General features: G+C 32.6%; 1 protein-coding gene across 1 annotated transcript in view; it reads right to left on the bottom strand.

The window, feature by feature from the left end:
• LOC114338158 (endoplasmic reticulum resident protein 44-like) overlaps positions 1 to 21,726 on the bottom strand; it is a 46,808-nt gene extending 25,082 nt beyond the window's left edge. Inside the window, exons 1-3 of the mRNA XM_050647259.1 lie at positions 21,547 to 21,726; positions 7,956 to 8,028; positions 1,801 to 2,054 (exon numbers count right to left, since the gene is read on the bottom strand). Coding sequence (XP_050503216.1) covers positions 1,849 to 2,054; positions 7,956 to 8,028; positions 21,547 to 21,609 — 342 coding nt within the window. The 5' untranslated portion in view covers positions 21,610 to 21,726 and the 3' untranslated portion in view covers positions 1,801 to 1,848. The remainder of the gene's footprint in view (positions 1 to 1,800; positions 2,055 to 7,955; positions 8,029 to 21,546) is intronic.
• Between the last annotated feature and the right edge of the window lie 4,351 nt (positions 21,727 to 26,077).

Here is a 26,077-nt window from a genome sequence, read left to right as displayed (position 1 = left end):
TATTGTGTTCATGTTTTAATGAAATTAATGCGAGAATTCGACGAAATAAAATAATTTTGACATAACATTCAAAGTCAAATCAGTAGAAAATAACAGTGGTTTTGAATCGTCGTCATGGAAACCAAGATCGTCGTCATGCTAACCAATTATGCTAAAAGTTTGGTTTTGACAACCTTGTCAAAGAATTAATTTGTGTATGTATTTTCATATTAATTAAATTAATTGATTAAGATTTGGTCATTTTTTAAAGACTCGTAGAAAAAATATTGTTCCTAACGCTTGCAGAAAGTCTCTTTTCCGCACTCGACTGCTTGCCGAACTCCCGCTTCGCGTCGTTCGGCAAACTGCAGTCGCGTGCGGAAAAGTATGACTTTCTGCACTTGTTAGGAAAATAACTATTTTTGCTCAGAATAACCCAAATGATCTAAAAAAAACTGTTCGAAGTGAAAAAATTATTTTTGTGAATTTGTCTAAAAAAATTGTTTTTAAACAATTTACCGATCAAGGTAATATTGCCTGGCACCCAGTAGATTTGTTATAAGGACCTCTTTTTGAGTAAGTTTGTGCAAAAATTCGAATCGGAGTAATTTACCTAACGGGGGCGACGATACAGCCTAGACTAATTTGAACATATTCAGTAACATTTAATTTCTAGAATCGGCTGTTTGTGTGAATCAGAATCAACTTTTACTAAATGGCATTGGGAAGAGTATACTTTTCCTAGTTGGAGTCTACTTTTACTAGTAAATGTTGAATATAAATCTTCATTTTATATTTATAATCAACTTTTACTGAAACCAGCCGTTAGAGTTGACTCCAACTAGTTGGAGTCAACTCCAACTGGATAATCAACTTGAACTGTAACATATACATTGCGCTGGAATAAATGTTACCCCCCATATTAACCTATTTATTTTTTGCACATACGCAAAACGCTCAGACAGGTCGATTTTTAAAATAATCATAGAATATTATAGTAAGAAAATACATCGTATGACACTTCATTAAAACTTTTGAAATACTGATTACAAAAATGTATAATACTTGCGCAAAATTTCGGTCCAACGCTTTTTAAATGCATTAATTTTTTTAAACCTGACAAAACTAATAGGAATTTTTATAAAATTTAAGCGCAGAATAAAATATTACATTATTACCGAGAGCTAAAGTCGCTAAAACTTCTATAATGTTTAAGACAAAATTTAGTATGATTTTTAATTTCAAATACATCATCCAAAAAAAACTTTTTGTTTATTCTAAAGGACCTTCGGTCCTCGGTCATAATGTAATCTTTCATTCTGCTTTTAAATTTTTCAATAATACTCATTAGTTTTCTCAGGATTCGAAAAAAATTAATGGATTTAAAAAGCATTTGATCGAAATTTTGCCCAAGTATTATACATTTTGTAATCAGTATTTCAAAAGCTTTTAAATGAATCAGGTGTCACATGATGTACTTTCTTATTTAAAAAAATCAAAGTTATCCCTTTCACTTGAAGAGGAATCGCGTAAAGTTCGAAACGTTGATGCTATACATGATTATGCTATATATGTCTATGATTATTTTAAAAATCGGCCTATCCGAGCGTTTTGCTTATGTGCTAAAAATAAATGAGTTAATATGGGGGAGGGGGGCACTTATTCCGGTGCACTGTATGTTTTATTATCATTTAAAATATACCTATGACTAACAGGTATATTTTATACTAATATACTATATATATTTATATATATTTTATATATATATTTTACATATATTTTATACTAATACTAATATATTATATTAAATAGTTGACATACCTATGACTAATAACTATGATGATCTTCTGCTTTTAATCCTCCGAATAATTACTTTAGTTTCTTAACTTCCATCATTTGTTTCTTTATGAAAGTTGTTAAAGCCTCTACTGTTCTTTCTCCCGTATACTTCTCTCTCTTTTCTGGCGGGCCATTACTAATGGCTATTAGGGTTGGATATTTTTTGATCTTGTATTTTGAAAATAAACTTCTTTCTTTTTCACAATCTACTTTACCCATCACAACCTTTGCAGCTTCTGGAAATTCTTTAGCTATCGAATCTGCTGTTTCGTCAAATATAGGCATCAACAATTTACTATGTCTACACCAGTCAGCATAGAACATTATAAAGACTAATTCATTGGAAGTTGAAAAAATTTCAATTTTAATCTAATATATTGGGCCTTACATAATTCCACACTTCGTAACATAAACATAATAAATAAAAAGGATAACCCATAAGAGAAGTACTACATGACTGGCAAAAAAAGTGGCCACCCTGTAAATTTCCGAAAATAAAAATTCACTGAAAGTTTTATGCACTGTTTCATATTTTCACATAGTTTTTGAGGGTTAAAAATGGCCGAATTCGCAATTTTTTAATTTTTAATCGCTTATATGTCAAAAACTATCACTTTTAGAGAAAATTCACTGCAAAGCAAGATCTTTTCTGTTTGAAATGATCCAAAAGACCTAAAAAAAACTTTGTGCGATGCAAAAAAAAATAATTAAAAAAAAAAACAAAAAAAACGTTTAAAAATTTTTTGACTCAATTTTGGACCTGGCAACAATCAAATTTGTTAAAAGGGGTTCTTTTTGAGTATGATTGTGCAAACAATCCGAATCAGAATATTTTTCCTAGCGGATGCGCAGTGACTTTCTCGACTATTACTGTATATACACATATTAACTTAGCTATTGTAACAATATTAATGTCTGTGCGGTAAATCTAAAGGTGTCTGTCTCTTTAACCGTTTTGTTTCCTGACTGTTGTCTAACAAATTATTTGCAAGCACATTAGCATGGCTTTCAAGACGTAAGATGTATTTTGCAATTAACTCCACTATCACTTCACTGACAGTTTTCGTTTCCAGATAATTGTAAATATCCCTGTTAGTAACAAACCACGCAGCATTGATTATTGAACGTAACACCTTGGACTGGAATCTCTCAGTTATGAATACATTCGACTTGGATGCTGTTCCCCAGAGCTGCAAACCATATGTTCAGACGGATTTGAATATTGTGTTGTAGACTAGCAGTTTATTGCTTGTCGTACGCTTAGACTTCCGCCCTAGAAGCCAATAATGCTTACTAAATTTTATTCCCAGTTGTTTCCGTTTGTTCCGTATATGGGTTCTTCAGGTTAATCCCCTGTCCAAGTGCATGCCCAGATATTTTACAGAGGTAACTGAGGGAATTAACTTATTATTTATTGTTACTGTAGGTGATTCACTGTGACATTTTGTAAAAACAATATGGTTTGATTTTTGTTCATTTAATTTAATTCTCCAATTTTGTGCCCATGTATTTATTTGATTTAATACTCTCTGGAGTTTTGCAACAGCCTCGACTGAATTTTTGTGTAGGTACTGCTAGGATTGCAGAATCGTCCGCAAAGGTGGTGGTCGCTTTATCACGATGTGTGGGTAAGTCGGCTGTGTAAACCAGATACAGTTGTGGTCCCAGAATGCTTCCTTGCGGTACCCCTGATCTGATGCGATATAGTTTTGTATATGTTGACTCAAACTTCACTCGAAAGTATCTTTCTGATAAATACGGTATGCGGCCAAATAAACAGTACGAAATTTGTGTCAGGCGCCGAAACGTACGTAGTGATTTCTGAACGTCGTTATAACGTATGTGAATGTAATGAGAATGGTTCTCAATTTTACAGAAAAAATTTTAAGGTGGAGTACTATTTTCGGTCATACGGAAAAGATCACGAAAATGGTCCATATGGGGAATGCTGAAGGAGTCAGACAGATCCACCGTCTTCCATCTCGGAATTGTGGACTAGAATTAAAGATTTTTTCGTGCTAGAGGCAGTGGCGGATCTTGAAATTGTCCTTGAGAGGAAAAATTTGCCTTAGGGGGAACTTCCAATGTACAAAACAACTAAAACACATAAAAAAGATAAACTCGGATTACATAAAAGATATAAATAATAACTTATAGACATTAAGTTCCCTTTATTATCCTAACTAGCGTATTTATTGGGTTGAATTTGTCTTTTTGTAGTTTCGGTTTCATGCCAGCTAATATATTTTTATGTTTGAACAATTTTTTTCTTTAATTTTGGACCTTGTTAGGGGGGCAAATTTCCACATTTTCCCTCCCTGTAGGTCCGCCACTAGCCAGAGGGCATCTATAACATATGTTTTATCTGGAACGTGCGTCGTCGTGAATAATGTTTGCAAGGCTATATCATGTATACTAGGTAAATATATATATAAATATATTCTATAACACTATAAAACAGTGTTGAAATTATCGGGAAATGCGGTCTGTGGCTTAGATTGAAACTACATTTAATTCTGTTGAATTCGATATTTCGATGAGTATTTATTAATTTTTCATCTTCATCAGGAACAAACTACAAAATTAACTAACAGTTAGGTACAAACATAATATTACAATGATATAACTTACGAATTGTTGTAGGTATGTTATATAAAGCAATTTAACTTAAAGCTATGCATGTCGTTTCACGAGAACGTCGAGGCCGGCACTGAATCAGGTATCTTTTCTCACATGTGTTAAGGGCCAAAAGTTCCAATATCGAGCCATCTGTTTAATATTCTGCTATTTTTAGAATTTTAAAACATTGCAGTAAATTTCGCTTAATCTACTTGTGTCTGATTTATAATTAATTGAACGTTTATTACTGTTTATGTGGTACATCTCGAGGAACAATCTTTTCTTATAATTGCTTTCTGAATCTAGGATCTTGATATCTGACAAATTAAATTGGTGTCCTGTTGTTATGGAATGGTGTGCTGCTGCAGAAGTATTTTTGTGTGTTTTGCAATCACTTTTGTGCTGCGTTATTCTTTGTTTCAACCATTGCGATGTTTGTCCTATATACTGCCCATCACATTCGAGACAAGAAAGTTGATAGATGATATGACTCTGATTTAGAAGCGGTGTCTGGTCTTTAAGCTTCGAGAATAAGCTATAGTTGGATATGCTATTGTATTTCGCTATTTTGATTTTCGGAATTCCGTTCAGCAGCTTGATTATATTGTTGGTTAAGCCATTTATGAAGGGCAACTTTTTGTAAATCACGGGATCTGATGGTCTGTTGTCACGTTGCCCGTCGTATAAGTCTGAGTTATATATCAGTTGCTTAAGAATTTTACTTGGATAGCCGTTGTTCAAGAATATGTTATAGAGTATTTTTAAATTCTTTTGTGTGAACAGGTCATTGCTGATGTGTAAAATTCTGTTTTTCATTGCCACAACAGTGTTGTGTTTTTGGCTTTTAGAGTGCTGAGAGAAATAATTTATATATCTTCCAGAGTCAGTTGGTTTCTGATACCAATCCAAAATTATCTTGTTCTCTGTGGTTCTTATCACCTTAGTGTCTAAAAAGGGCACACTTTGTTCTTTCTCCTCCTCAACGGTAAATTGTAGGTGTTTGTTAAATCCATTGAAGAGGTCCAGTGTAGTTTGAATAGAGTCCTCGGGGATCGCACTTATCACATCATCCACATATTTGTATATGAACGGTAACTTGAACGGTAGTCGTGGAATTACTATATCAAATAGATGATCTAAAACTATGGTGGCTAGAATGGGGCTGATAGGAGAGCCCATGGGAGTGCCAAAAATCTGTGAGTAAAAAGTTCCCCCGAAAGAAAAGTAAACATTAGAAAAAATAAAATCGATTAGTTTGAAGAAGTTATTCTTACTTAGTGTGGTGTTGGGTTCAATTAAGTGCCAATTTTGCTCTAAAATTTCAATGATCAAGTTGAGAGGAATATTCGTGAAAAGCGATACCGCATCTAAGGATATAAGTACATAGGTTTGAGGAATTGTAACATTCTTAATTAGTTCTACAAACGTAAATGTATCTTTCACATTATAATTAGTTTGATATTCAAAAGTGGCAGTTAGAATGTTTGCCAAGTATTTCGAGATGTTGTATGTGGTGGAGTTGATTGAGCTGATGATAGGGCGAAGAGGAACATTGCTTTTGTGAATTTTTGGTAGACAGTATAACTTTGGAAACATCGAGTTGTAGATCATTAGTTGTTTTGCAGCATTAGCGTCTATCTCACCTATGGATTTCAGGCCATCAATATACTCAACAACAATATAATATATATTGTTATATATATATATATATATATATATATATATATATATATATATTGTTATATATTGTAATACAATATATTCGAACCAACAATATAGTCAAGCTGCTGAACGGAATTCCGAAAATCAAAATAGCGAAATACAATAGCATATCCAACTATAGCTTATTCTCGAAACTTAAAGACCAGACACCGCTTCTAAATCAGAGTCATATCATCTATCAACTTTCTTGTCTCGAATGTGATGGGCAGTATATAGGACAAACATCGCAATGGTTGAAACAAAGAATAACGCAGCACAAAAGTGATTGCAAAACACACAAAAATACTTGTGCAGCAGCACACCATTCCATAACAACAGGACACCAATTTAATTTGTCAGATATCAAGATCCTAGATTCAGAAAGCAATTATAAGAAAAGATTGTTCCTCGAGATGTACCACATAAACAGTAATAAACGTTCAATTAATTATAAATCAGACACAAGTAGATTAAGCGAAATTTACTGCAATGTTTTAAAATTCTAAAAATAGCAGAATATTAAACAGATGGCTCGATATTGGAACTTTTGGCCCTTAACACATGTGAGAAAAGATACCTGATTCAGTGCCGCCCTCGACGTTCTCGTGAAACGACATGCATAGCTTTAAGTTAAATTGCTTTATATAACATACCTACAACAATTCGTAAGTTATATCATTGTAATATTATGTTTGTACCTAACTGTTAGTTAATTTTGTAGTTTGTTCCTGATGAAGATGAAAAATTAATAAATACTCATCGAAATATCGAATTCAACAGAATTAAATGTAGTTTCAATCTAAGCCACAGACCGCATTTCCCGATAATTTCAACACTGTTTTATAGTGTTATAGAATATACTTGCACGGTCGATAAATACATCGGATTTCGAATCCAGTTCTATATAAATATATAAATCATCATAAACATTTCAATAATATTCATTTCAGTACTCTGTTTATTTTACCGCATACTGTACGATTGCAGGAGTGTATATAGTTCCTCTTCTTCTTCTTCATCGGTTCCATCTTCAGGTTGGAAATCATCATGGCAATACGGACCTTGTTGACTGACATGACGCTCTAAATGACTCTGCACTACTGCATTCGAATCATTCCCGTACGTTCTTAAGCCAGGATGTTCTTCGTCTTCCCAGATTTCGCTTTCCTCGGATTTTGCCTTGCATAATAAGTTGTAATAATGAATATTTTTGCCCTCTCACCACATTTCCCAAGTACTCAAGTTTTCGTCTTTTGACGATAGTTCCTCTGGTTAGTTGTTTTTCAGTTTATAGAGCAGTCCTTGATGTCAAACTTTATCAAAAGCCTGGCTAACATCGAGGAATGCTGCTGAATAGTAACTTTTTTCTTCAAATGTTTTATTTATAACGTTGACCACTCTGTAAATTTGTTCGAGGGTGCCATGACCTTTCCTAAAGCCAAATTGGTGGTCGGGTATTATATTTCTGTCTGTCTTTTATTGCAGATTTGGATTCTTTATGTAAAAATAAGTAAATTTTATTCGAGACATTTTTTCGAATTATGGATAGATGGCGCTACAGTCGGAAAAATCGATTAATGGAAATGGAAAATTAAATTAAAAAATGGAAAGTCCCCCACTTTATGGAAAACTTTACTTAATTTTCTTTGGTTTTAGGACCTACTTTTCACAACCCAATAGGTCCCATACCGCTCGAGTAACTGCAAATTTAGCATACTTTCCTCCCCTACTATAGAGCAAACAGCTGTGTGACTATTTCCGCAAACAAATTGCATCAGTTTTTGTTATAAATTTGCATTATTATGCTACTGACTTACCCAAAGTATTATTTATGTTTTGTGCAGTAAGCTGTACAGCTCCACTCTCTGTTGATTTTATTGAGTAAATAATCTGAAAAATAAGAAATAATAACCAATTTTTGAAGTTATACTTCTTTAAGATCGAGGGTGAAATTTTTTACTTGCCTGGCGCATGCGCAGACAGGCAGTATGTAGTTCGTTGCTAATCTTTCAAATTATGTATGTATCAGCGCAAATAAGTCAGTAAAACAATATATTTTTGTTTTTAGTAAATGTATTATTTATTATAATTTTTTTGTCTTTGGATTTGTCTTCCTCGGGAATAAAATATTTTATAATAATAGTAAGTATATTTACTATAAATTTTAATAGTTATTTATGATATAAGTGTTAAAAGTACACGTTTAAGGCACGCACGTGAAAGTTTTGGCACCACATTCACATGAATGCCTTAAAAATGTACTTTTTTCCGCAAATCGCCAGGAAATTTTGACATTCCTGTAAAAATTTCTTGAAGAAAAAGTCAGGACTTCCTCACTGTAAGGAAATGTCATTTCCTTACTGTAAGGAAATGATATTTCCGTACAGTTGTTAGTGTTCTACATAAATGATAGAAAATTATTAATAATCCATAAAACGTCTGTATGCATTTTCGTACTTTTCTCTTGATTTCTTTGGCAATAATTCTAATGAAGCAGTATTCACTGCCTCAACCAGCTCTGGAGGAGTCCCAGGAATGGAAATTTCATCATCACTTATCATTTTACTTTCGAGAACACCAGCAATTAAATTTATAAGCGTCAAGTTTGACAATTCAACCTCAATACGTTTCCATAGTAACCCAAGTAATTTTATTAGGAATTTCAAAGCACCATTTATTTGGGAATAAAATTATCGCGTTTTTTTTAAATCAATCAATATCTGTCGAATTTTAAACGATTTGCGGAAAAATAGTATGTTTACCTCGTAGGAAAAGCCACATTCCTGGACGACTGTGAAGATTGCTAAGTCGAGGCGCAAGCCGAGACTTAGCAACACATAATATTATTTAAATCAATCAATATCTGTCGAATTTTAAACGATTTGCGGAAAAATAGTATGTTTACCTCGTAGGAAAAGCCACATTCCTGGACTCTGTGTTGCTAAGTCTCGGCTTGCGCCTCGACTTAGCAATCTTCACAGTCGTCCAGGAATGTTAAGCTTTTCCTACCCGGTAAACAATGTACTATTTAACACGCATATCATACAATATTTTTTCTACAAACGTAATTACAGGACAATATCTGCAATAACTTTTACTTGAACTTGATTGACATTCCATTTTTATATTTTTTTGACATTACATCAAATTTACCTATACGGTCAATACAAACTGCAGTGCCTTAAAAAATTTAAAGCACTAGTGCCTTAAGTAGCATTTTTAACGCTCGTATGGAGTGCTTAAAATTGCATTTTTAACATAACATTTTTAACACGGCTGTAGAAAAAATATTTCTATACCTATTTGGTGTATTGAATTTGTCAGTATGTATGAGAAATCTTGTAAGCTGTCAAAGCAAAGGGAGTTTGGCTCGGTGGTAGCGAGTTCGACCGGAGGTCGAGAGGTCCCTGGTTCAATTCCGTGTGTTATCTAACTTTTTTTTTATTTTTAGTATTGTTTTAGTAAAAATTTTTGGAAAGTAGTAAGTAAAAATTAGTTTAATATTTAAATACAAATAACCTGTTGAAGGTATATTTATTTCGTTGAAATCATATAATAGAAGTACAGTAATACCTCGACTTACGCTACCCCGACTACGCGAAACCAGAGTTACGCGATTTTCAAATCTTGTCGATTAGTCATTTGAGCGCCACACAATCGCTCGATTATCGATGTAATAGAATTACCGCCCGCATATTATTGCTCATCCAATGTAGATATTTGGACTTTTCGCACGAAATCAGCACATCACTAGAATTTATTTTGTACATATTAGATATTTCTTATCTACAGTTTTATCTGCGAGTGGGTGTTTGTTATTTTGATGAAATTAGTAATGCGATAATGATGACGTTGAAGAACTGTTGAATTCCCACAATCGGGAGCTAACTATTGATGACCTCATAGAAATGCATTAGGAAGAACAATACATTGAAGAGCTTAATTGTTTGGATACAGTTTAAACTGAAGATCAAATATAACGGTTGGAAACTTGACTGAAGGTCTCAGTTTAATTGAAAAGGGCTTACAAATTTTAGAAAATATAAACTATAACAAATATCGCATTTCTTCTACCAAACAAGGGATAAAAATTATTAGAATGTTATCAAGAAATTTTGCGGTGGAAAACAAATCTTTGAGTTGTCTCTTTGTTAGATTTTATGCAGCCTTCTATAAATTAAATTGACAATTTTATATTTGTATTGCTATTTTTCTTAGCTTCCGGTCCCAATCAAAAATAATTTATATACATACATATGCGAAATTACACCCCGACTTACGCGAATTTGACTTACGCGGTTTAGTCGAGGAAATGAAGCATTTTCGCTCGCAATTTTTTCGTCCAACATGGATTTACTTGAATTTTTCACAGGAGGTAGGGAATAGTCCAAGGATCATTTTCTATATCATGCTGCTGTACGCTAAAACCTTGGGGGTAGTTGCCACCCCATCTCGGGGGTGGGAATTTTTTATTACATTTTGACCATGTAAATCGATGTTAAAAGTAATTTTAAGAAAAAAATGTTTTTTACATTTTCTTCGTAAAACTAATATTTTTCGAGTTATTCGTGGTTGAAAGTAACAGTTTTTCGACGGAAAAATCGAGTTTTTAGAGGGTTTTTTGAGAATAACTCGAAAAATATGCATTTAATCAAAAAAACTGTACATTATATCAAAATTGTATCTTATAGTAATACAAACGAAACTGTTTTTTTATAATATTTTTACGACCAATACAAACCGGGATACAGCATGTTAAAGGTTAACTTTTTTGTCAAATGCATAATTTGAAATGATCAAAGCCAAATATCGGGAAAATTTTGAATTTTTCCAGGAAAACTTACATGATATTTTTTTAAGCATACAATAAGATCTTTTAAAAAATAATAAAAAAATTCTAGCATAAAAATTGAGCAACTTATGATCAACAAAAAGTCGGTACCTATTTTTCTATACGGAAAAAACAGTGAAAACAACCCCCTAACTACCCTTGTAACTAAAAATTGATCTTCGCCGTTCTGTAATTCCTTTTATATTTATATTATCAATACACCCAAGAAGTTTGACATATTTAAAAGGCCTAATTTTAGAAAAATTGGAGTTTAAAATAAAATAGATTTTTTGCAATTTTGCATTTTTCATAATTTTCTTCAAAATATCTCCGAAAATACTGGAGATACGAAAAAAATGATAGATACCTAAATTGTAGCTTTTTTAATAGCTAAAATTTACTTATACATAGATTTTCACTACAGTGAAGAGTTAGCGAGATATAGCTGTTCAAAACATCTATTTACGAGCAAACATCCCCTTATTCGAGCCCTTTAAACCCACCTCAATTAAAAATTTAGGGATCTTACGGAATTTAATTTACACAGTCTTATTACTCCTCAAAAATCCTACAAAACTATTATCGAAAAAACTTTTTAACGCCAAAAATAAAGGAGCTATATTTATAAAACTAATTTTTTTTTCGAAAAATTCGAATAGTCCACTTATAGAGTATTTTCAATGTACCTATATAATACCACAGAGCCGGTTCGTATACTAGTCCGTTCTTTAACGGTAAAATATTGCAAAATCTCTAAATTTTAAAGAACCGCTTGGATTGACATGAAATTTGGCATACACATAGCTAACAAGTCAAAGAAAAAAAGTGATATTGTGCCAATATGTGCTTTTGCCCTGGGGGTGGTTTTCACCCCCTCTTGGGGGTAAAAAAATATTCGTCCAAAACTTTTGTTCTATAGAGTTTTTTCACTAAGTCAATACTTTTCGAGTTATTTGGCAGTGAATATGTTCATTTTTTCAACAAAATAACCACGCTTTTAGACGGTTTCTCGCAAATAACTCAAATAGTAATTATTTTGTCGAAAAAACGTTCTTAGCAAAAATATAGCCTGTAAAATTTTTTAAAAAATGGTGTATACATCACGTCTCTACACCTAGTAGAAGCAGAGTTATAGCTAATAAAAAATAGGTTCATATTCGTCAAATTCCAAATGGAATACTTTAACGTGAAATAACCAAAAATGAAGCACCTTTCGGGGAAAACTCATTACAACTTATTTAAAGTGTTTAAAAAAAGCTTTATTTTTGTTTTATAAAAAAAATTTCGATCATCAAAATTAAACAAGTTACGCTCAAAATAAGGTTAGTCCCTTTTGGTTTTGGTAAAAAAATCGAGAAAATCACCCCCTAATTAGTATCTTAAATGAACTTAATCGTTACGACTTCACAAGTTTCTTGACTCGTGTATATATTGTTTATATGATCTGTAAATTTCATCGGTTCAAAATCCTTATTATTGAACGGACTGTAGTTAAAAGGGGTTGAACGAGTCACTGATCACAAATGTATGCAAATTTAGAAACACCAAATCTTAATCAATTTTTGTCTAACAGAAAAACAAAAAAAAACATGATATTCAGAAAAGCAAATCTGACTTTTTTTTGTTTTTCGAGATTTTTGGTATCTCTAACAATTTTTAGGTTATGTTGAAAAAAAAATTTTTTTTCAAAATTTACATTTTTAAAAATTTTATTTTGAAACCAAATTTTATCAAAAATAAGCACTTTGAATCGATGAAACTTACAGATCATATAAACACAACATAAGTAAAATAATTTGTGGAGCGGTAACGATTAATTTCATTTAAGTTGCTAATTAGAGGGTGGTTTTCCCGATTTTTTTTTGAAAAAACAAAAGGGGAACAACTTTATTTTGAGCGTAACTTGCTTAACTTTAATGCTAAAAAGTTTTTGTAAAAACAGAAATAAAGCTTTTTTTAAACACTATAAAAAAATTATAATGGGTTTTCCCCAAAAAGTGCTTAATTTTTTGGATATTGCACGTCGAAATGTTCTATTTGAAATTTGGTGAATATGAATCTATTTTTCATTGGCTATAACTCCGGTTGTACGAGATCCAGAGACCTAACGCGTACACCATTTTTTTAAATTTTTTATAAGCTATATTTTTGCTAAGAACGTTTTTTTCGACAGAATACTTACTTTTTGAGTTATTTGCGAAAAAGCGTCTAAAATGTGGTTATTTTGTTGAAAAATGAACATATTCACTCGCAAATAACTCGAAAAGTGTTGACTTGGCGAAAAAGCTTTATAGAACAAAAGTTACTTAAAATTAGTCAGTTTACCCATTTCCAGACTTATTTTGGACATATATTTTTTCACCCCCAACAGGGGGTGAAAGTCACCCCCAGGGCAAAAGCACACATCGGCACAATATCACTTTTTTCTTTGACATATAAGCTATAGATATGCCAAATTTCATGTCAATCCAAGCGGTTTTTTAAAATTTAGAGCAAAAACCGTGAAAGAATGGACTATACTGGATAACTAAAAAACTATTTGTATGTGTATTTTTATATATTTGTAAATTCGTATTTTTGTGTAAATAAATGTTTTTGTAATTCTTTAATTCTACTTTTTTTCTGTATAGGTCTATTAAATTGTCAACTTATAAAAATTTCAATGTTATTAAGGGTGGTTTTTAAGGGTTGAAATATTATGATATTATATCCTAAAGCATAAAACAATCATTATTTAACCAGTCAAAACCAAATTTTACCTACATTAAAGTGTACAATATTGTTATATAATTTTTGACAATAAGGGTAGTTTACACCCCTAAAAATAATCAACGCCCTTGAGCATGATATAGAATATGAAGTACAGGGTAAGATGATCCTATTATCCCCAAATTTTTATGTAAATTGATGCAAACCGAAATTATTCTTTTAGGATAAGTAAACTTTTCATATATAGCTCCAACAAGGGTGGTTTTAAGGGTTGAAATATTGATATTATATATTAAAACACAAAATAATAATTATGTAACTAAGAAAAAGCAAATGTTGACAATATTATAGTTTAAAATGTTATTTTATAATTTTTTACAATGAGGGGTGGTTTTCACCCTTAAAAAACCAAAAGCGTACAACGGCTCAATATAGAAAATGAACTAGAGGGTGAAATGAGCCTAATCGCAAATTTTTGTACAAATCGATGCTGGACGAAAAAATTGCGAGGTTTTGCCTTTTTTCCAGCTTCATTTCCTCGACACCTATCGCGTGAGTGCGGGGTGTTACTGTATAACTTCTTACGTGCGTACAAAGTACACACACATTTTTTTTATTGGAGGGATACAATTTGATATTATAGCAACCTCTATTACTGAGAGTACTACTACTACTACTACTTGTCGGTTTATAACGTTCTCCGTCCTTTTTCCGACTTCAATCGCCACTTCGTCCGGTTGTTCCAAGGTCATCTTCTATGGCTCTTTCTCTCAACTCTTTATTTATTCTTTGGCCCCAACTTTTCTCGGTCTACCTCGTTTTCTCTTTCCTTCTGGTTGCCATTTTAATAATTCTATTGTTATTCGTTGTTCATCCATTCGTTGTATGTGTCCGAACCAGATAAGTTGTTTTGTTGTTAGGTCATCTGTGATTGTTCGTTTTATTCCTATTATTTCTCTAATGCGTTCGTTGATAATCCTTTCTCTTCTAGATCTCCCTGCGGCTTTTCTCCAAAAATCCATTTCCGTTGCTCTCAGCGTTTTCACTGTTCTTTCTTTCAGTGGCCATACCTCACAGCTGTATAAAGTGATACTTTTTACTATGGTCTCATATAAATAACCTCTTTTTATTTTCTTTACTGATGGATTGGTCCCATAAAATGCTGTTTAACATTGGGATGGCTTTTCTCCCTGACGTATTTCTCTCTCTTGTGGCTTTGTCTAATGTTCCATCGTGTGAATGTGTGAAATAGTGATATCTAGATATTTGTAGTCACAACAGTGCTTTATCGTGGTGTTATCGTCTAATATGAGATCTTCTTGTTCTTTCTTTTTATTTACTTCTAGACACATATATCATATTTTTCAATTAATCTTCGTGCCGTATAGTTTAAATCGTCATAATCTTGAGCAATTATTACTTGATCGTCTGCAAAGTTGAGCGTATATACCACAGTGTTGGTGAGCCCATTGGGGTCTACCCCAAAATCCCGACAGCCAAAATCCCGACAGCCAAAAGCCCAACGGCCAAAATACCGACACGCCAGAATCCCGACAGGTCAAAATCCCGACACGCCAGAATCCCGACAGGTTTGATAAGTTCCTTTTTAACTATTTATTTCTGGTTTTTGTTTATGGCCATAAGTATTTACCATTTAATATGAACTAATTTTCTGAATAAAATTTCTAACATCATGTGAAATAAATTATTTTTATAATATATATTAAATTATTTTTTTGTCAATATATAGTCCAATAATATGTATCATCAAATCCTGAATTCAAGTTTACTTTCATATTAGATAATATCTAATATGAAATTGTGACATGATAATATTATTATCATGTCACCTTCCATTTCAGTAATTAGTACCTGTACTTATTAGTAAGTAATTAATTTTTCAATTTCAATACTCTATAATATGATTTGATATTGCATTTGAAAAAGAAACAATAAATATTCAAAATGTAGTGGTCGGGATTTTTGTTTATGTGAGGATTGTTGCATGTCAGGATTTTGGCCTGTCGGGATTCTGGCGTGTCGGTATTTTGGCCGTTGGGATTCTGGCGTGTCGGTGTTTTGGTCGTCGGGATTTTGGCTGTCGGGATTTTAGCTGTCGGGATTTTGGGCGCCACCGACCCATTGTCCTACATTTTTGTATCCATCTTTTTAAAGCACTTTCGAGGTATATTTTAAATAAAGTGGGGGACAGACAACATCCTTGCTTTAATCCTTTTGATGTTATAAATCCTGTTGTTATTTGTGTCCCTGCTTTTATTTTTGTTATTGGTTGGTTGTATAGCGCTTTGACGGCTTTTATTAATTCTATATTAATGTTCGTGTTTTCTATTGATTGCCACAGCTTCTTCAGTGGAACGCTGTCGTAGCCATTCCGTAGGTCGGCGAACAACATTTTATTATCTGGGTTAAGGAGAAAATGGTCCACAATAGATGCCATATTCATAGCCAGACAAATTTCTGAGAAAGCACTAGAATATAATAAACCTGCATTTATGTGCTTTATAGATCTGACTAAAGCCTTCGATTGTGTAAGATTGGAAGATGTGCTAAGATTGCTAGAGGAAAAAAATCAGCCCAACAAGATGATAAGGATAATTAAAGACATTAATACGAAGAACAAAACCAGAGTAAAAGTCAAAAATCAACTAACATCGGAAGTAGAAATCAACTCGGGAATCAGACAAGGGGATAGCTTGAGCCCATTTCTTCTAAGTTAGTCATGGACAAAATCATAGAAAACATTAAAGGTACTGGAAAAGGATATAAGATGGAGGAAAAACAAATAAAAATCCTCTGTTATGCTGACGACGCAATCTTAATCTCCGATAACGAGGATAACCTACAGCGAATGGCACAAACTTTAGCGTCTCGAGATTCCAATATCTGGGAATCGAAATATGTAGTTATGGAGATGTTAAAGAGAGCGTCCGAAAGCAAGCAAATAAAGCCAATTACGTGTCAGGATGTCTGAGGGATGTCATCCGGAGAAACAAAGATTTGAGGCTGGAAGGGAAAGTATGCATTTACAAATCATGTGTAAGACCGATCATGACGTACGCGATAGAAACAAGATGTGACACAGCAGAAACCAAGAGGATATTCAGAACATCAGAAATGAGAAAGTTGAGGCCAATAACTGGGAGAACACTGAGAGACAGAATACTGAACGACAGAATAAGAGATCTCTGTAACACACGAGGTATAGTACGGTGGGGAAGACAGAGACGACGAGAGTGGAATCAGCATGTGACGAGAATGGACAGCAAGAGAATAGCCCGTATAGCCAGGGATTCGAAGTCAACAGGCAAGAGACGAATAGGAAGGCCCTTTAAAAGGTGGCGAGATATTTATTTTATTTATTTTATTATTTATAAATGGCGAGATAGCTGACAGTCAACATCACAGCTACGAATACAAGCTTAAAATCGATAAGAAACAGGCCAAGAGGCCTATTATAAGAAGAAGAAGAACAAGAAGACGAAAATGTGGTCAATAGTGGATCGACCCGTACGAAGTCCTGCTTGTTCTTCTGTTTCATAATCTAAGTATTCTCTCTCGATTCAGTTCTTTAAAACCTTTCCATATATTCGACTCATAGATCCGATTATAGCTATTCCTCGGTAATTTTCACAATTATTATCACCCTTTTTATGTATAGTACTGAGGTATGATATCTTCCATTCCATAGGGATTTCGCTTGCGTTTATTCTTGAAATAGTTGTCGAATACATTCGTACAATTTTTTCGTTCCGTACTTAACAATTCTCCGGGTATATCCCCTGGTCCGGGTGCTTTGTTCCTCTTCAGCTGTTTATATACATTTTAATCTGTTGTTAATCTTATTGGCAAGCCGACTACTGAAATTATATCTTGGTTTTGATTTCTGTGATTACTGAGAGAAAAATTACTAAAAAGTCGGTCAGATAGCTAAGCGGAGCAGTACTAGACGGTCGACTCGCAGTTTGCTGAAGCGAAATGCTTCTTGCCCGGTGGACAGAAAATTAAATAGGCTAACGTAGTAGAACGGTAGTAGCTTAAAATTTTAAATTAATTTGGTGGTGTCTAATCGGCCTATGGTAGAGCACTACGGCAATATATAAGGGCTTGCGGATAGGTGGTACCCCTTCATAGATCCCTTTCCGAAGGACGTGACGTCTAATATAAATCCAAAATATTCAGAAAGGCAAAACCTACATTTTTTTACTCTGTGCGATTTTTGGAATCCCTAATAATTTTTAAGTTATTTGGAAAAAATACATTTTTTTCAAAATTAAAAAAAGTTTACTTTAAAACCAAATTTTTACAGAAATAAGCACTTTGAACCGATGAAACTTACAGATCATATAGATGAAACGTAAGTAAAGCGACTTGTGAAGCCGTAACGATTGATTTCATTTGAGATCCTACTTAGGGAGTGACTTTCCCGTTTTTTTTTCCAAAAATAGTAGGCGAGCGGCACACCCCTAATTTGAGGCTTAGAAATCGAAAAAGCGACCATCATAGGTAAATGGCAAATTTTGGTCATTCTTTATGCCTTCGAGATCGCTGAATCTGAATATGAAGTTTATTGTTATCTAGAGCTGGTGGAAAATTATCAAAAATGACATTTTATGCAAAAATCCGACAAATAAATTTTTATGATTTTTCATATTTACCTCGCTGTATCTTTGGTCGCTATAAATATTTCCTTTTGAAAATTTTACTGTGTCATCTTTGAAGAATTTAGATAACAGTGAGATTTGTCCGAGATGTTTAAACAAATTAAAGAGAAGTTGTTAACTTTTAAACAATTTGTCGTCAGATTTCGTTAGTTTCATGTTTACTTAAAAAAGTTGGGTACAATCTTTTTAGTTTATACTTTTAATCAACACAGCATTAAAACATAAGGCACGAAGAAGTTTTCTGGAAGTCAAAATATGCAATAGGAAAAAAGTTATGTGACTTTATAAACGAGTGGCACTCCCAAAAAAACACGCTTATTTCTCGAGATACTGACCACGGTGTGGTGAATGGCTAATTTTTATAATAATTTATGTTTCTGATAGTGCTAAAAACGAAAATGAGGTTCAGTTTGATTTTTAGATGGGGGAACATTGGCAAAATCTCAATATTACCCTAAAAATAAAAATAATGAAATCACGCTTTTCTTAAAAGTAGAAGTTTCACCATTTTTTTTTGTAAAAAATTTTGTTCTTTGTACTCTATATTTTAACATAAACTTGTTTAAAAAGATAAATTTCAAATTTTGTCACTAAACTTTTGCGATTAAACTTTGCAATTCAGGAATCTGCACTTTTCACTTTTAAAAATTCATAACTTTTATTATAAAAAGACAGAAAGATTTAAACAGGTCACATTGTCTTCAAAAAGGCAAGAAGTATATACTTTAAAACTTTTAGAAAAAATATTAAAATGGAACAGAGTTGTAGCGAGTTAAACGTAAGAATTCGTGACTCACTTTTTTTTCATCTTTAGGTTAAAATTGCGATTTTGACAATGTTCCCTCACATCTAATCCCTACTATATTATAGTCGAGGAAATGAAGTATTTTGGCTCGCAATTTTTTCGTCCAGCATGGATTTACTTGAAATATTTACAGAAGGTAGGGAATAGTCCAAGGATCATTTTCTATATCATACCGCTGTACGCTAAAATCTTGGGGGTGGTTGCCACCCCATCTCGGGGGTGGGAATTTTTTATTAAATTTTAACCATGTAGATTGATTTAAAAAGTAATTCTAAGAAAAAAATATTTTTTACATTTTCTTCGTAAAACTAATATTTTTCGAGTAATCGCGCTTGAAAGTAACAGTTTTTTTGACGAAAAAATCGACTCATTTAGAGGGTTTTTTGAGAATATCTCGAAAAATATGTATATAATGAAAAAACTGTTGATACCAAAATTGTATCTTTTAGTAACACAAATCAAATTCTTTTTCTATAATATCTTTAAGACCAATACAAACCGAGACACGCTACGTTAAACGTTAGCTTTTGTCGTCAAATGTATAACTTGAAATATTCAAAACCAAATACCGGGAAAACTTTGCCTTTTTTGAGGAAAATTTAAATAACATTTTTTTAAGTATACAATTAGATCTTAAAAAAAATTAAAAGTATCTATCATGAAAATTTAGCGACTTATGACCAAAAAAATTCGGTACCTGCTTTTCACTACGAATAAATAAGTGAAAACAACCCCCTAACTACCTTCCTAATTAAACATTAATCTTAACCTTTCTGTATTTCCTTGTATATTTGTATTACCAACACATCCAAGGAAGTTTGACCTGTTTAAAAGGCCTAATTTTAGAAAAATTGGAGTTTAAAAGAAAACTGATTTTTTGCAATTTCGTATTTTTCACATTTTACTTCAAAATATCTCCGAAAATACCGAGTTACGAAAAAACTAATGGACTCCTAAATTGTATCTTTTTTAATAATTAAAATTTAGTTGTACATAGATTTTCATTACAGTGAACAGTTAGCGAGATATAGCTGATTAAAACCTCTATTTACGAGCAAACACCCCCTTATTCGAGCCCTTTAAACCCACCCCAATTAAAAACTAAGGGATCTTACGGAATTTAATTTACGTAGTCTTATAGCTCTTCAAAAATTCTACAAAATCATTTTTGAAAAAACTTTTTATCACCAAAAATGAAGAAGCTATGTTTATAAAACCATCTTTTTTTTCTAAAAATTCGAATAATCCGCTTATGGAGCATTTTCAATGTTTGTATAATACCACAAAACCGGTTCGTATGGTAATGTTATTAAGGGTGGTTTTTAACGGTTTAAATATTATGATATTATATCTTTACGCATAAAACAATCATTATTTAACCAATCAACACCAAATTTTAGCCATATTAAAGTTTACGATGTTTTTATATAATTTTTGACAATAAGGGGTAGTTTACACCTCTAAAAATAATCAACGCCCTTGAGCATGATATAGAATATAAAGTACAGCGTGAGATAATCCTAATCCTATATTTTTATGTAAATCGATGCAAGCCGAAATTATTCTTTTAGGATAAGTAAATTTTTTAAATATACCTCCAACAAGGGTGGTTTTAAGGGTTGAAATATTATGGTAGTATGTCTTAAAGCTTAAAACAATCATTATGTAACTTATTAGAACCAAATGTTGACAATATTAAAGTTTTATATGTTATTTTATAATTCTTTACAATTAGTGGTAGTTTTCACCCTTAAAAAAACAAAAGCGTACAACGGCTCAATATATAAAATGAGTCTAATCCCAAATTTTGTACAAATCGATGCTGGACGAAAAATTTGTGAGGTTTTGCCATTTTTTTAGCTTCATTTAGTCTGATTTTCATTTCAACTGATTAGAATTAGTCAGTTTATCCAATTCCGGACTTATTTTGAACGTAGGTTTTTTCGCCCCCAAGAAGGAGTGAAACTCACCCCTAAGTTAAAAGCACACATCGGCACAATATCTTTTTTTCTTTGACATGTTAGTTAAGTGTAGGTATACCAAATTTCATGTCAATCCAAGCGGTTCTTTTGGGGGATTTGCAATATTTTACCGTAAGTGAATGGACTATACACCGATAAAAAATTTAGAAAGTAATCACTTAAATCAAATATTTTAATTTTGGCCGTAGGCAATAACGATAATATATTTTTATGATATTCAAATGTTCAGTGGTCAGTCAGTACTCCCTGCCTTTATACTGAATATTAATCATTTAGTCTCGCATAAATCAGAAGTTATCAAATAAACATAGTATCAGATTACTTGTAATTACATACTCGATATTTAAAAAAGTAACCATTGAACAACATTAAGTAATTAAACTGTAGGTAGGTACTTACCGTAGTTAATAAAAGTAAAGTAGTTCTAATATTGCACATTTTTGATATCCTAAAAGTCATCATATCACGAAAGTTTCTATAAGAATAAAAAAATCAAAATACACCGAGTTGCCAACTTTGCATTAAGACCGACAGTAAATATCGTAAACCTTGAACGGCTAATGCCATCTAAATTTTGAAATACAAGGATGACAATTTATATCAGAAATTTCGGAAATTCCTTAAACTTTGACAACCCTTTAAAATACTGGATAGGTAGACAGCGCCGTAACCAGACCATCTGAGGCCCGTGAAAAACTTAGTTAAAGGGGTCCCAAGAAAAATCGTCACATTGTAATTTAATTTGAATAAATCACTAAGGCGGACAATAACATTGTGTAATACATTTATTGTAAAATAAGATTGAAGATGATTTCTATTCAAACGTTCAATAATATGAATTGCCTTCAATCTAGACTTATATCCACTCTGTCTTTTGCTATGACTATTACTTTTGATTTCTCCTTATTCATGTTCACGCCCAATTCATTTACAGCTTTGTTCCGTTTTGTTACACTTCTTTATATCTACTGTTTTGTCGATGCTTGTACTTCTACATCATCTTCAAACACGCAATCCGACATCTCTGTTTTTTACGTTTTGGTACCCTATATGTAGTCGCTTTGTTTTTGTTTTTGCTTTTTTTCATGTCATACATAAACGTATTAAATATTAAAGGACTTAAACTTCCCCCCTCTCTTTAACCCCATTGTCTACAGAACTCTTCTGATATCATATTTTTGTTTATTATGCGACTTTCGGTATTGTTGTACATATAATGATTGAACAGCTCTTATCATTTTTCCATAAATTTGAACTAGACACTTTATCCAATGATTCTTCCTTATCAGAAAAGCTAGCTATGTATTTTTGTCCTCTCCATAGCCTTTTGTTAATTATCTCATTTATTGTAAAAATATGATCCTGCGTACATATACCTGGCCTAATACTCCGGTCAACTTACACATCCGAGGTTACAAAAGTTACCATCAAGCTGAAAATTGGCAGGATTGTTCAAAATACGATCATAAATGAAATCTAAAAAGTCCTCATAAATCTGACCCGAGCTAAAAATTTACGCGGGGCCAAAGGTCACCAAATATAGTTTTTAGCGATTTTCAGCGAAACGGTAAGTTTTATCACAAAATTGGTTCTTACAAAAATGTAGATTAGATAATTATCTATAAAAGACGTCCTATTACTTTTTTTCCTTATAGCCACCGTTTTAGAGATACAACGATTCAAAAAGTTGTAATCGTCATAATATGCGCACACGTTTCCACACCACATTTGAGGTAGTGTACTTAGCGCGTTTTTTAACATGGTTTCCCCAGTAGGCCTATTCCACGCATCTGTTATGATTCTGTTTAATTTGAAGCTATTGAATAATTGATATTGGCAAGGGTTAAAAATGATAAAAGTTATAAAAAGCGGTATAGATTTAAAAAAAAGGGAAATTTATCCAACTGGTTTATAATTTTCTAATACTTCTGCTTCCTTTTCTCCTTGTTCTTCTTCTTTTTCTTCACCTTCTAGTGCTTCTTCTTCTTGTTCATCCTGGGTGCAAGTAAATTGCCCCAATAATGACACATCGCATGGCTCCTCGATAGAATCAAATGAATCCTCAATTGTTGGTGATTCAACATTGGAGCACGATCGGTTTTGACAATTAGTGCATGCTACCGAACAAAACATTCCAACTTTTTTGCAACCACATTTACCGCTACACCTCTTTTTACAGTTGCAAAAAATTGTGTTCAGGAGTTTTTCCGGCGCAGGTGGGAGTAAAGTTTGAATTGGTTCTAATGAACTGTCGACTAATTTCCATCCCAAGTCTTTTGGATCTAGCTGATAACTTGAACTTGGTAATATACCCGAAAAATATGTTGATGAGCAGCCTCTGAGGTTGGAGGAATACAAGATAATTGCACTTGTTTTTTATTTCGAGTATTTTTAAAGAAACATGCATATCGAAACTTATTTTAGCACGTAGTTTTTTTAGGCGCTCCATTTAGGTTGAACACGTATTTTCACTCCGGAGTAGTACTCAAGACTAATTAATACCTCGGGGGTGTCATCTACCTGAAGCACCCTGAAGTATTTCGTCACCCAGGAAGATAACGGTGTAATTTGCATAATAGTAAACAAACTAAATTTGCATAAAGTTTAATGTATATTGAAATGTTTATTAGTACTTAGCAATAAACATTTTGCTAGAAAGTTGGCTTTCATTATTATGTTTAAACCCTTCTGAGAAAAGAATAAGTAGGGTGATTAGATTAGCCGACGTATCGATAGAACGTGTTTATTCCGCCAAAACCCATCTTTACAAATTGAATAAGACGCATAAGTAAGAAGAATTATTATAAGTTAATACTTTGTCATATCAATTAACTATTTTTGTTAGGAATAAGCCGTAGAATTGAAATAATAATTCTTATTATTTTCGCGTTACATTCATTTCGTAAAGATTTTTTTTTGGCACTGTAATATAATACAGCTTATACATTGCATCCCTCGGTAGACCGCAAGCTGTATAGTAGAAACATACCATATTTATAATATCGTATATTATTATGTGTAAAATAAGTTAAGTTGACCGATACAATATTATGTTTACTTGTATTACAGCTTCAGTGATGTATATACGTGGTGTACTAATATATATTATGACGATTAGAACTCTTTCAACTCTTTGAATCGTTGTATCTCAAAAACGGTGGCTCTTACGAAAAAAAGTATTAAAATATTTTATATTATGTTAATAAAATATAAAATTAATATAAAATTATAAATTAATATAAAACTAATCTGCATTTTTTGTTAGAACTAATTTTAGGATAAAACTTATCGTTTCGCTGAAAATCGCTAAAAACCATATTTGGTGACCGTCGACCCCGCGTAAATATTTTAGCTCGGGTCGGATTTCTGAGGACTTTTTAGATTTCATTTATGATGGTATTTTGAACAATCCTGCCAATTTTCAGCTTGATGGTAATTATTGTAACCTCGCTCTTATTTGTGAGTCTAACTAGACCTGTCTATAAGAGCACTTTGGGATTTATCTATATTACAATCACAATAAAGATGATAAATCATGATTCGGCATTGTTCCTCGTAACATTCAATGTGTCTCGGTTTGTTTATTTCTAGTGCATCTTTATTGTAATTTTAGTATAGTGTTATTTTTATTATACGTCTCAGTTTTTTTTCTTAAAATTATTTATTCGTATATTTCCCTAACTGTGCTAATCAGGGTAATTCTTCTTCTTCAAGTTCCATCTTCTATCGGAGGTTGGAAGTCATCATGGCTAGGCGGATTCTGTTGAGCGCTGGTCTAAATAGTTCTGCACTACTGCATTCAAACAATTACTACCAAACCAGGGTAATTCCTCTTTTCTTCTTAAAGTGCCGTCTCCTCAATTGAGGTTGGCTACTACAATTGAAAACTCTTCTCTGTCTTCAGCTGATCTTATTAGCTGTTCAAAATTTAGCCCTGTCCATTGTCGGTAGTGTTGTCCAAAATCGGTCTTGGTCTTGTAGTCTTGGTCTTGTTCTTGCGTTTTCACAAGACCAAGACCAAGACCAAGACCGCCTAATTTTAGCAAGACCAAGACCAAGACTTACCGTGTGCAAGACTTGAGTAAGAACAAGGCTAAGCCTGCGAGAATCTTGCGTCTTGCAGTTAAAACTGAGGGTCGTTTTAGGGAGTATATTAGTTCGGCTATATTCTTAGATACTCTATGAGAAACAAAAAAAAATTGTAACAAAAATTTTTAAAATTGGACTTATGCGCATTACGAACAATACCATAAACATACATAGCGAATCTAAATATCCATTTAAAGAACACTTGACACATTTGACACGTACTCAGAGGTCATTATTACAATATAAAAATAAAATATTTTGTACATTCCTTCCCAGCAGATGACTTCTCTGAAATTAATTGTCCGGGTTATGTCACAAAATATATGTCACATGCTGATAAAAAATATACTTAATAAGTAATATTAATTTTTTTATTATTAGTTTTCTAGTAATTTAAACACCACAAATCTTATCGGTATATAGAATAGTAAGACTATTATGTGTTGTTTTTGCTGAATGTGCTATGACATCACTGGATTAAACAAAATTTGCCGAAACAGCGCGGCTAATATTTAAAAGTATGATAACGAGACAAAAGAACAGATAATGCCGGATATCGTGCAAACAAAATACAGAAATATTATTTAATAACGACATACGGGTCACTACAAACGAGTCATTGTTAATGTCTCGAACTTCCTATACCTGTTGTCCGATTTACGAGTGATTTTTCCACGTAAGTGATTTTTTTAATATGTTGTCTTATTTTTATAAATATCGCTCTAATAATATTGTTGCTAGAAAGGTCATTTATTGTCATTGTACACCGGGTATACCAATTAAACTGAGATAGCATCACTATGTGGAATATTCTTGCATTTATAAAATACTGAAATTAAAA

Source organism: Diabrotica virgifera, chromosome 3 (assembly GCF_917563875.1).
Source record: "Diabrotica virgifera virgifera chromosome 3, PGI_DIABVI_V3a".
Lineage (NCBI taxonomy): Eukaryota > Metazoa > Arthropoda > Insecta > Coleoptera > Chrysomelidae > Diabrotica > Diabrotica virgifera.
This window is presented reverse-complemented; position numbering and strand designations above follow the sequence as displayed.